Below are 13,054 nucleotides of genomic sequence, written 5' to 3'. Positions count from 1 at the left end.
AAGGGAATTCTGCAGAAAAGTGGAAACTCAAAAATGAATATTTAAGAAAAAAATTTGAATTAGGTGTATCTTTACTTAAAATCTTAAAAATATGGCTATTTTTCATCAGACATTTGGTCCTTTTCTGTAAAAAACCCAACAAAAAACACATTAAATATGAAAGCAAATTATTTAGGAGAGCTTGAGAACATTTTTGGGGGGAGGTGGGGTTAAATTCGGCCTAATGATATCATTAGCAACACTTTTATATTGTCACACAAAATCAAAAATTATATTTCAATGCCTTGGGAATCATTTTTCCTTTTGCTTATTCGTTCACACACCTGGTTGTTTTTTTGTTAAAAAATATATTTAAAAAAATATTTTGTAACAACCCCCCCCCCAAAAAAAAAAAAGATATTCTGTGTTGCCTGTAGTACAGATATAGCAAAGTGAGATGAATTGTCATTTTTGATGAGTAACGCCAACTTAATAGAATGATAATACGAGCCATTTCTAAGTGCTTGCAAAAAAGTGTAGTTAACTTTTTTCTTATTGTCTAGGAAATTTTAGACAATTATAGTTTTAAGCTAATGATATATATTTTCCATAATAGAAGAATCAAACTTTGCTAAGTTATGACCTCAATTAAAATGTTAAGAGTTTGGCAGTACAGTTTTATGTTATCATGCAGTTCCCGGAAAAAAATTGAGGATTGAGAAAATGTTTCCAAATCTGGGATCAAATAGTGAATGACTTCAGCTTTTGCGCTACGCTCTTTTAAGAAACGATGGTGATTGTGCACATTGTTACCCAGATCTATGCAACGCGTGGCACACCATCACAAAGACAACAGTCCAAGAGACAGCGTGTCTCTGGGTCAGAAAAAAACAACACAGTGAGGGCAGTGTGAGAAGGGGCCCCCTCCATGGTCTGAGTCCAGCACTGATAAACTCACAGCTCCTCAGTCTCCACTCCACTCCGCTCACCTCAATGGTGAAAGAAACAATTGTATATTCATCATCCGTGACCGTGTGTCAGAACATGTTGGCAAGTGTGCTGTGTCAAGGGTCCGCGTTCGACTGAGGTTTACCGCACATACCCGCAAAGACAAGACGGCTCTGCATCAGTGACTCTATGCAAATTGCAAATGTTTTTTTTGTACTCGGGTTAATCCGCAAATGTGTTTTGACTTTCAAGGACAATGACTGCCACGACCAATGGAATGAGAGTGACTCATTTTTGTGCACGTGGTTCACACACACACACACACACATGCTGACACAAATATATACAGTACACGTCCACTGTGAATCCGCGTGCGGATTCAGCTGTGTTCTCAGTTCACCATCGCTCTTCGATGACATCACGCCCTTACAATGTTGGCATTTATACAGATGTTGCTTACAAAACCTGGAGGTCCACTTCTGTTGTGTGTGTGGGTGTGTGTGCGCGTGCGCACTGTGTCTTACAACAAGAAGCCTAGCCTGAGGTGTTCTACAATGGCGCTAACAAATGCAATCATACACTATAATTGTTAAACTGAAAGCAAATGACTTCATCCTAAAACAATTATAAGTGTGTAAAATGTATTACGGGTGAGGCATAAACACATGCTGTAGGCACAGAACGTTTATGAAATGTCCTCCACTTATTATTAGCGTAAAACCCACCTTTATGCTGACTAATTCAAGGACCTAACACTAAGGGCTGTGTAAACAAAATGTAAAAAGCTACTTTAGTCTGGTAGAAAGCTTTTTATTATAGGTCCTCCCGTGCACTATGAAATATCTCTTTAAGAGACGAAGAGATTTTTTTCCCCTCTGCGGAGTAAAAAGGAGCGCATTTAGAACATGCCAGGAATTATGTCATCTACCCGTCGTGTGCCAGCTCCACAGCCAAGAGCGCTGCAGTGGAGCAACATATAGTATTGTTTAGCTCATTAAAAACTCAGCGCCTAGCCTCATGCTTAGTGACACAATTATTGTCCTTAGTAACAATGTAAACAATATTTAATTGGACGCTAATAAATAACACATTTTTCAAACATTAAAAAGACTCTTGGCTGTCTAGAATTGGCGGACAAGCGAAATGGAGAAAAGCGGAGCTGAGTTGAAAGGAACACACAGGCAAAAATGTGCACCAATTTGGAAATGGATGCACTGACATGAGCTGTGTCATGTCACATTCATGTGGCACTCACACATGTTGTTTGAACAAGACCGATTAGGGAACAGGACCAGGAAAAAAACTTTTTTAGGAAAAAAAAAAAGGGCACTTTAGCGTTTATATAAACATAGTGCATGATTTCAGTATTTTGGGACCATTAGGCAACATATACTGTAGGCGAATGCGACAAGTATAATACGATTTCACACAGAAGGTGCATATATCTTGAAACTTTGTAATGTTGAACAGTTTATTCCAATGGTACCATATGTTTATATGATAAACTTTGTGGTAATATGCTTGGTTCAGACTGGACATGAAATGTTAGGTAGTGTTGCACCTGTGTCTTGCTTTTATTTGTAGACTACACGGGTGTTGCTTTGAGTGGAGGAGGGGGCATCAAACAGAAAAAAAACTGCGAGTTTAAGAAAATGAAAGGAATACTGAACATGTAGCTGTTTTCAGCAGTAAAAGGTTAATATTTTGCCTATACTTAATTAGATAATTTACTACTGCGAATTATTATTCAGTTTTCTACTTGCCTGAAAAGGACACCACATGCTCAGGGTTCAGGTAGTAACCAATCACGACTCAGCTAGCAAACATCACAAGACCAAAACAAGAAAATTGGTGAGCTGTGATTTGTCTGTATTCAAGTGTTGAATGAATGAGCCAATGCTATACCAGCTTTAGAATGACAATAAAGGCATTCTATTCTATTCTATTCTATTCTATTCTATTCTATTGAGGTGAGTTAGCATGGAATGCAGACACATATTCAAGCAACGTATATCACCGTTTTATGTTGTATTACTGTTAAATGTTGTTTTCTGTTAAATGTTTTGAAGCATTTTATTTCAGCTGTACTTGTAAAATCGCTATAAATAAATATGCATTGTATTGTATAGTCAGTGCAAACATTTTATTTAAATGTACAAATTGTGCATGAAAAATTGTGTTGTCAGTTACAGACAAAATATTCACTTTTTACTGCTGAAACGGCTACATAAATTCAGCATTCCTTAAAGCGCAGATTTTAAATGTGCCCCATGGTCCAAAAGCTACGATACCTGCCTTCCTGCCTGTGTGTATGAGCGTTTGTTATTGTGCGGAGATGATGAAATAGAGCTGGATGAAGACCGTGTGTGCATATGTGAGTGAGTGCTCACGAGGCCCTGTGGAGAACCGGCTCCGAACAGTGATGTAATGTATTGGCCGGCACGCTGTGGAACTTGGCCTCGTCCCTATTTCCTTCACACTCCTAAGGTCAACTATCCCACAACCTCTAGTACACAACACGCACCGTTCTGTTCCCTAGACCACAACAGAACAGAACACAACCACACCCGGCACTGTAAGGCGCTCCACACAAAAATCACTTGTACCAAAACTAATACATCTCAGCAAACTCTCCCTGACAACTAAAAGCAAAGACAGAAAACATACAAGTCCATTATGACCCCGTCAGGTTTTGCAGTATCACTCAAATGGCTGGCTGGTGACTTAATAGGGGAAAAAGGTTGAGGGAAGAGAACAAATACGGACACAGATGCAGAGATACAGACTCTGGCCCGCAGAGCCAAACAGAGAGCTCGGAGGGCGATACGAGTCCCCAAGGGGCCACAGCAGTCCTTTGGCTCATTAACTATTTACACCAGAGACAGGCCTCCCTGCTGCTCTGGCCCACCACAAAATCAATTAGCCTTCATTAGCCCCCCAAGCTCTGTGCGCTTTCTCTGACAGAGGAGGGTTAAATCCGCGATAGGGGCCTCCAGTCACCGCAAAATATCAAACAAGAACGCAAAATGAGGCCTTTCAAGTGGAGAATTATACCAATTTCCCTGTGTTTAGCGTCTCGGAATATCAATGTCTCTCACTTTTCAACTCCCTGTCTATCTATTTCCCTCATGTCTATCAAAGTCCCACTCAATCCCCTTCCCTGCTCTAATAATGTAAACTTTGGTGGGAGAGAGTGCGCCCGGGTCCATGCCTCATGGGTGTGGGGTTACAGTGTGGAGATTTCCCATTGGCGGAACGTCAACATGGTCGGGGTAATGCGATTAGAGCCGGATCGAGAACGTCGCAGGGGACACATGGGCCTGATCATGGCCCAGTTATCCGATAGCGAAGCTGTATTTATCGACCCGGCTCGGCCGCGGATATTATGGAATTTAGACTCCTTCTTTGCTTATGAAACACATGCTAAAGATCGCGGCCTTGATAACACAATTGCACCCAATTCTCTGGCCCCGTAATCACGAAAATCCATCAGTTGCGTTCCGACATCGGGGGAAGAGAATCTGGAGTGCTCCGCGACTTTTTATTTTTTATTTTGCCTCGCGTCTGGATGGCAGACTAAAGCGGTGGCCTGCAGCCACTTAGTGACTGCATATGTTTATGGAAAGCCCAATGGAGCATTTACAATTCAATTACAAAGATAGGAGGAGTACAAAAACGAGTAAGATGTGTCTGGATGACAGCCAGAGGAGAGATAAGCCTAATACACCAATATTGTGTTACCCCGGTGTGTTACCATAGGAACCGTTGAGGAGATTCAAAAGACCACAAAGACAATCAATCTTGAGAGAGCAGGAGGAAGAGGGAGAATTAAATGCCCTGGGAATGCTCCTGCGCTCTTCTATCAGAGCAATAACTCTTCTAATGACCTCTACTACTCCTCTCTCTTTCGCTCTCACTCATTCTCTCCCTCCTCTCTCCGTCCACTCGATCTCTCCAGCCAAGTCAGCTATCAGCAGCCATTTCCAAGCACGCTTTCCATTACTCATTGTGTTTCCAAGTTGGGACATTTGCTCACTCTGTGGAGAAGTTCCCATTTTTTGTCACTTTTAAGAAAACGGTGACTGGTAATTGTGCGGCGCAAGATTAGTCATCACGCAGTGCTTGGGGCCATTTATCTACTTTATTACTACAGCATCATTTATCGAATTATTATTTTTGATCACTGCAATCAGGATTTTTGGGGCTGATCACAATCCCCAATCGGCGAGTTTAAAATGAACCAATAACCCATAACTGATAACAGACCCAATCACAAGATGTCTAGATATGTCAAATTTAATCCTGTGTTTATTTACAGTATTTACTTGCATACTGTTTATGGATCATGGACAATGTGCATATAATATTTTTTAAATAAAGAATTTTTGCAACTCTTTACCAATCTTTGCCATGGCCAAAACTGACAGCGATAAAAATGCTGCCCCTCAAAACCATTCACGCAACATATTACAGCCAAGCGTCCACTGAGGAGAGCGTTTGCATGTTTGAAAAAATATTCAACAAGATCACTGCTATTACAATTAATGCAGCAGATATTAAGTATGTATGATATTTGGATATCCAACCAAATAATAATATAATAAAGTAATATGTTTTTCCCTTGGTGGAAAACAATTATAAACCTAGAAAAGCAAATACCGCATTTCAACTTAATTATGACTGACAACCCTTTATAAATGTTTGACGATCAACATTTTTTTAACTAATATTTAAACAGTGCTTAGGCCCACATCACTTTCCACTTCCTCCAAATCTCTTCCCATAAATTTTGATCCAAGAAATGAATTTGTTGGCTGAACCAGCACATTTGAGTAAGCATGGCTTGTTGAAATGTCATGCCCATTTAGCGCACTCAAGCGCTGCTAGCTAATGCCTAATTTATGCTGAACACAGCTATAACAGTACCGGAGCCACTAAACGGTAAACACTGGCAGCAGGTGCCATACGTCAATGTCAACGTTATTAAACTGTTAGCCCCCTGAATTGACAACTCAACATAATTTCAGAACAATGTTGTTTTGTTTGTATCGGGAATCAGGAGTGACAGTTGTAGAAGAAAGACTAGTCGAGTTGTTCGGCTGTGATTGCTGGGAACAATTTCAAAATAAAAGTGTACCAAGACATTCAGGTCCATATATTATTTTTGTTTATGCTGCGTCCAGGAAGTGTTTTAGTTAAGAAGAGCATTAATAATTGTTGCTGCGATTGGCATGAAATATTTATTTCTGAAGTGTACGCTCATGAGCGGGTATGAGAACAAAAAATGCCTCGAAAGTATAAGGACTCATTTCCGCCCTACTTCAGTGACAATCCATTTTGTTGTGATGGGAAAATGCAGGTGTCCATAAGAGGGATGTGTTAATATAAATGCAGTTAATTTGTGTTTTGACTAATTAGGGCATGAAAACCACAATTGTAGTGAATACCACATATTGATTGCATGCAAATGAATTACAGCATTTATGTTTTTGTAACTCTCCACTACCTAACGATTGCGCTTGCAAAGCATGACATCATGTGAGTTTTCCTGCCTGTGTGAAACTAGTGCTAACAAGTTACAGGACATGTTCTGTACATTAAGATAGACATCAGGCAGCAAACGGGGCAGCTGTGCCACAACTACATAAAGAGCTCTTTATTCCATTCCCGAGCGCTGAGCTGGCAGGTTGAGACGCAGCTTTGATTACACACCAAATGATGAAATGCACACAGGGCTAAGAGAGTCGGGGGCCGTGCTTGGCAAAGCCCAGTGGAAAAGAAAGCCGCTACACTTTTAAGTGGATGCGCTCATAAATGTGGATGTATGCATATACGGTACTCACCAGCTTGGCCTCTGAGTGCATGGAGGGAATGTGCGTGGAGGAGCAGGAGCTGCTGTGGGCGGGGCCTTGCATACCCATCATGTTGGCACCCATGGACATTTGTCTCTCCATCTGACAACACGGAGGCAACAGTGAGTCAATAAATCCACGATATTTGACAAAAAAGAATGAGAGCAAAGAAGGGCCAGATGCAAGACAACAAGTGAGATTTCACATGACAGGCTGCCCTCCGCACAGTGTGTGTGATGATAACAGGAGCTGACCCAAAACAGGAAGCCGCTATGGAGAGACTTAACACAGGAAGCTGGTAAAACAGGGGTGTGTGTACTGATAGTTGAGTGTGAGTCGCTTCCATTGCAGAAATCGCATTGATGTGAGATAGCCATATGCATAAATTACAATCACTTTTGGTAATTACCGCCAATGGTGGTGGTCAGCCTGGCCTTGTGTGGAAATCAGCTGAGCTGAGGAACAGCGGTGAGACCAGCGAGCATACGGGAAAGAAGGCGCCTTTTGTACGCTTGCGTAAATGTGCGTACACGAGCTGCTGCAACTTCACAGCTGCTAACTCTGGGTGGTGGTGTTAGTGGTGGCGGTGGCCTCCGAGGGGAGATGACCCCCCCTTCCTCCCCCTAACTCCCTTCAGCCACAGAGAATGGTGGACTAGAACCTGACACACAGCCTTAATTGCGCTAAGTGTGTTTTGTGTAAAAATATCACCCTAACCTGCACCCCTTTCCTGAACCGTCAATCTTCCCCAAAATGGCTTAACTCTTAATTTAATAATCATGCGAGCTTTTTTTCATACCATAAACATGAAGTGTCTTGTGTTACGATGTAAAAATGCAATAAATGGACAGAAGTATTGGGACACCTGGACATACAGCTATAACAACTTCCTCTCTTTCAACAAAATGTTGTTGTTTGGAAAAAAAAGGATTGGGGTGGGGGGAGTATTTCAGCCCGGAGGAGCTGCAAATTCAAGTTCTCAGCTTCAACCTGCCAAATGACTGACAGGGGTTCCTCTACAGTCTATTTATATATATATATATATATATATATATATATATATATATATATATATATATATATATATATATATATATATATATATATATATATATATATATATATATATATATATATATATATATATATATATATATATATATATATATATATATATATATATATATATATACGATAACGATATCTGAATAACGATAAATGAATTATTAAAAATGGTTACTGAATTATTTGATCATCTATTAAATGCTGGTTTTTTGACATCTCGAGCTTCAATGGGAGTTAATGAGTTAATGAATATTTGCTGCTGTACATGACATTTCAGATAGTTTCAATGTTTTGCCGTGGTTAAAATGTTTAGAATTACTTGTAAAATACATAGTACATGCACAAACTTATAAGAGGTTGAGTCACGCATCATGTGCAACCCTTGGAAGTTCCACTTTTTTTTATTAGAATTCTCAAGAGGTGTCTTCTCTTGTTTTTATCATTCCTCCTTCTAAATGCACTCCATTTAGGCATCTTTTCAATCAAATCTATCCCACACTCAGATATAGATTTCCCCTGTTTAACAGGAACTGACTTTCTCGATAACCTGCCCTTAGTCAATTTAATGTCGACAGAGTACATGCATACTAGCAATAACTCTGCACAGTGCACTGTGTAAACTCACCATGTGTGAGAGTGAAACAGTGCGGTGCATATGTGAGAGCGCTGAGCATGTGCTCTGTGCGCCATTGTGTACTCACGGGCATCAACACAGCAGAGGAGCCAGGCATGGTGGGGTCTGGCAGCGTTCCAGGCATGGAGGCTGGCAGAGGCTGTCTCTGTCTGTTTCGTAGGTGCAATAGTGAGGACAGAGAGCCGGGGACAGGCCTGAAAGGACACACAAAGCACTATAGTCAATGTAAACCAGGTCAGATCAATAAATCAAACGCTCAAATTGAAAATGCAATACACATGCAGCCACCTAAGTACTGTAATTATTATCGGAAAACATACTCAAAAAGGACTTCTTTTCTGTTAATGAATGTTATGAAAATAATATGCCCTAACCCACTAACCACGATTTTATGATTTCATGGCAATCTGTTTCGTTTTCCACAGAATGAGTTGCAGCAGGGTTGGATTTATTTACTTATTTTGAGTGCTGAGAGAGCTTGGGCATGTGCATGAAGCTCACAGAGTAGTGACGAAAATATTTTGCTTAACTTTTTGTACAGTATATGTAACATTTATTTAACAGAAAACGAAGGCTAAAAAAAGTGTTGATTTTCGTTTATTGTAGTACATTCGCTGTACTGTATAGAGAATTGTGAAGAGTACGGTACAAAAAAAACCCTACCTTGACAGGTTTAAGATGAAATGCCTGGGATGTGGAAGGGTAATCATTTTACGCAAAGTGCTTGATAGCTTGGTGACCTTTTTAACTACTGCATGCTCCACAATGAGGCTGCCAAAGAGCTATTGATTGTCACATTCCTCAAGAAAAAGAATCAATGCAGGCTGCTAGCTTTAAAAAGTGGTGATGATCGCACTATGGACAGATGACTTTTTCAAAACTTAAAGACAGCACTTCATAACACACAATCCAAAGCCCAGGGAGAAGAAATTATTTATAACCGAGAGCAAAAGAATTATCCAGAACATTTGTCAGATGAGTATGGAACGCTTTTGAAAGCTCTGCATAAAGCTGTTAAAAAGTGTGGTTATAACCCACAGAGTATCATACTTCCTTCTATGAGTAATTGCTCTAATATTAATCATTTTCAAAGCAAGCTTTTCTTCAGTGAGTCTGTTTTAGATATGTCAGGATAAAAAAAAGTCAGGCTGCTAAAGTTGAGCTATCAGGGGATGGATTATGGATGTGCTTAAAACATCCACACTTCATGTTCAATGACAGATGATAACGTCAAAGCATTTATCAGAGAGAACACCGGGGATTGCGCTTATGTGATTCCCATTCACAAACAGGAGGGTTTGTGGGAAAATTCTCACCGGCAACACAGTGGACCTTCTGAATAGAGGCGCTCTCTGGGTATGCTTTAACAATGGACGGCGGTTCCTATCACAGCAACAGGTTCGGCTTTGCAGCCATAAAAATGCTGACGCTAGATATCTAAAGTATCATCTAACCAGCACAAAATATTTTTAGATCAAACCAAAACTTAAAAAACAGTGAAGTGTCATTTCTTATTTAACAAACTTTGGAACTACATTTGTAGTAGTGTCTAGATGTATTTTATTCAGTAATTCCAGAAGATAGATTGTAAAACATCATCTGTTCTCTTCTAACCAATGCACTAATGGACATCCATAAAAAAGGTAACAAAATAAAGGCAAAAAACACAATTTAGCAATAAGTTGTTCGGTAAGTTGCTTTGTGTTCCAATTAATTTGCTCGTGGCGTTAAAAAGAATTATATTTGTTGATAGCTGCAGAAACCCTGTTAAATCTCATGTGCCTAAGTGCCTTCATGTATCGATAATGGTGCATCTAGTGCTCTTAAGACAGTAATTTTTTGGACATGAGCTCTTTGTATGCCAGCCATTTTCCAAGCGTCCGATACCTTAATACTTGATTCGTATGAATAATTCAAATAATAAATATATGTTTCATGTCTAGATTCTTGAAAAATTTGTTCAAATATATTTGGGATTGAATGTGTTAATTGATTAAGATCTTTTAAGATTACTTCATCAAATTAATCTCTTATTATTTCACCCTAAAAACGAATGAGATGATTAGAGGGGTTTTTTTTGAGAGAGAGAGACATGAGTTGTCGTTGCAACTCAAAAAACCGAGATAAGCAATAGCAAAACAGTGTAAGGCTTAGGTTGAGACTAGTCCCAATTGCTGGTTGTAATCTTTACTTTGAACTATCAGGAGGAATGGTGCTATTTTCTTTTGTCACTCGCCAGAAATTAACATGAAAATAAAACATTGGTCATCCTGTCTGCTGGGTGGTCTCGTGTTTAGTTTGGCAAAGACCTTAGCTAAGGCTTGCTACATTAGGGTCCTTTTATGCTCTCGTTTGTGGCAGCAGTAGCAGCTAGGTGCTTTGCATTTACGCGGTAGGCTAAACTTGAGCTGTTTCTATGGTAAGCAACCTCCTTACAAGCAATACCTATCAATCTACCTTTAGCAACATCATTTTAAAGTTAAATTTAACAAGTCAACACTTTGCTTGTCAGAGGAGCCTAAAAAGCACCAGCTAACACCACACGTTTCCTTAATATAACCTATATTCAAGCAATAAATAACTCTAGTCATCAGTGTCATCAGGATGAATTATACCTCTCACTCATCAATAAAGCTCAGCTTAATATCCAGAAGCGTTTAGAAATGAAGTGCAAACAGGAGCATTTAGGCTAACTATCTCCAGCAGGTTAATGTAATCAATTGACCACATCATAGCAGGGATTAAAATATCGGCAAGGTCGTGTGCAAGAGTGATGGTCATGTATTGGGGGGCAGCGGCAAAGTAACTGGTCCCACACCTGAATAAATACCTGTATTTTTCCAAACCTAAATATGTGCATTTACCCTCCAGACATTTTGGATTGCTCCGTACACACAGCACTATTACCATCCCGACTGTGTGTCATTTCAGTCTAACATAACAATTTATCACAATCACACTCATTTAACAGCGCATATGACACCTGAGCAGCGCTGCGTATCCAAACATTTCCACATGGGAAAAGTCATGAAAATACAATGAGGTACGTAGTGTGGCTGTGCACTGCTTGAGCGCAGTTTCCCTCCGCCAGCTGTCAAAAGCGTGGAATAACAAAGCCGTGGCAGAAATAAACTCTCGATTTTCTAATTGTTTTGGTGGACTCTCAACCAATTTAAACCACTTATTGTCATGCATACCATTGCAACAGCATCTCAAATAAAAATGTTAAGTATTAAACAGCAATGCAGAATGTTTTTTTTCTGTGAAAGAATCTTGATTTCAATGCATAACACAATTCAATCCAGATATACATATACATATACATATACACTGGTGCTATGATGTATTTAAATGTATGAGTTTGGCTATTATTTTTTAAGGGCCTTACATTCTGTTTGATTTTGTACTTTATCATATTCAATTAAACACAATAAAACAAATTTAAACACAATTTCTGAATGAAAGACCAAAAATAGAGGGAGAATGTAACTGGCAAAAAAAATGGCAATCCGTTCCTTGCCCTTCCTTTATGAATATTTTAATCCATAGAAATGATTCCATTCCCGGGTATCGCTCTCCTTCTAAAAGCAATGATAAAGGTTTAAGAGTAAAGGTGTTTTGTGAGATATTCACCGAATTAACAGTCATTTACATATTAGAAATAAGCTAAGCTTCTTTTTTGGAGGTTGGCTCATTAACTCACCATTCAAGTTAAAGCAAATTAAAGCTAAATTTCAATGATCAAATAAAAATACAACGTTCATATAAAAAGTCAACAAGCCCCTGTTCAAATGCCCAATGTATGCAGCTGGCAAACCATCATTTAAGTAGTTTATTTTTTATTTCCACTTTCAAAAAGCATATATTGACATTCAAATAGAATAAGGACATCTGAATCCCCCTTTTTTTTAGATTGATATCAGCATAGTACTTATGCTTTGAACTTATGTACTTAGTACTTTTGTTTGTGAATGTCTGCGTTATTGCTTATATTTGTCCACAGGACGATAATTCGGCAGTCCTTTGCGTCACATTTTGGAGATTATTTTAAAGAACATTCTGTACACTGTTTTGCATTCTTCCAGCTTTGGCTCAAACATGGTTTATATTCGGTAAGAGACAGCAGCCCTCTTAAGTGACTGTGTGTGCCTCATGCATTCTGTTCTTTTCCATGTGTGTTTGTGTGTGTAGGTGAGTGAATAATGACAGGCTGCGGCTCCTCTGAGAGGATTGATAATAGCCTGGGCTGTGAGCCCCTGGGGAAAGCAGGTAGACACTCCACAGTCCTGACCCTGCACTCTCACATTACTGAGTGCTGGGCTCTCACAAGGGCTCTTTTCCATCCCAATCCCCACCCCAGAACCACAAAGCCTCCACCCACCACCCACCTTTAGTCCACCATTGCATCACTGCTAGACCTTATGCACATATCCTATCTTAACCCCGTTGTTTCTATTCACGTCCAGCTCTACAGCGATACCGTAAACAGGTTTCTTGATGGAGACCTTCCAGATTAGGTAGTGGACACCGCTCAATCGAGTTTGTTTGTGCACAATCCCATCTCCGAGTAAAGTAC

General features: G+C 39.6%; 1 protein-coding gene across 1 annotated transcript in view; it reads right to left on the bottom strand.

Moving 5' to 3' along the window:
• LOC148425449 (cyclic AMP-responsive element-binding protein 5-like) overlaps positions 1–13,054 on the bottom strand; it is a 48,930-nt gene that overhangs the window by 19,085 nt on the left and 16,791 nt on the right. Inside the window, exons 5-6 of the mRNA XM_088411639.1 lie at positions 8,546–8,672; positions 6,771–6,881 (exon numbers count right to left, since the gene is read on the bottom strand). Of these exons, the coding sequence (XP_088267765.1) occupies positions 6,771–6,881; positions 8,546–8,672 (238 nt within the window). The remainder of the gene's footprint in view (positions 1–6,770; positions 6,882–8,545; positions 8,673–13,054) is intronic.

The sequence above is a fragment of the Hippichthys cyanospilos genome, chromosome 3 (assembly GCF_059441005.1).
Source record: "Hippichthys cyanospilos isolate Australia breed blue-spotted pipefish chromosome 3, RoL_Hcya_1.0, whole genome shotgun sequence".
NCBI lineage: Eukaryota > Metazoa > Chordata > Actinopteri > Syngnathiformes > Syngnathidae > Hippichthys > Hippichthys cyanospilos.
This window is presented reverse-complemented; position numbering and strand designations above follow the sequence as displayed.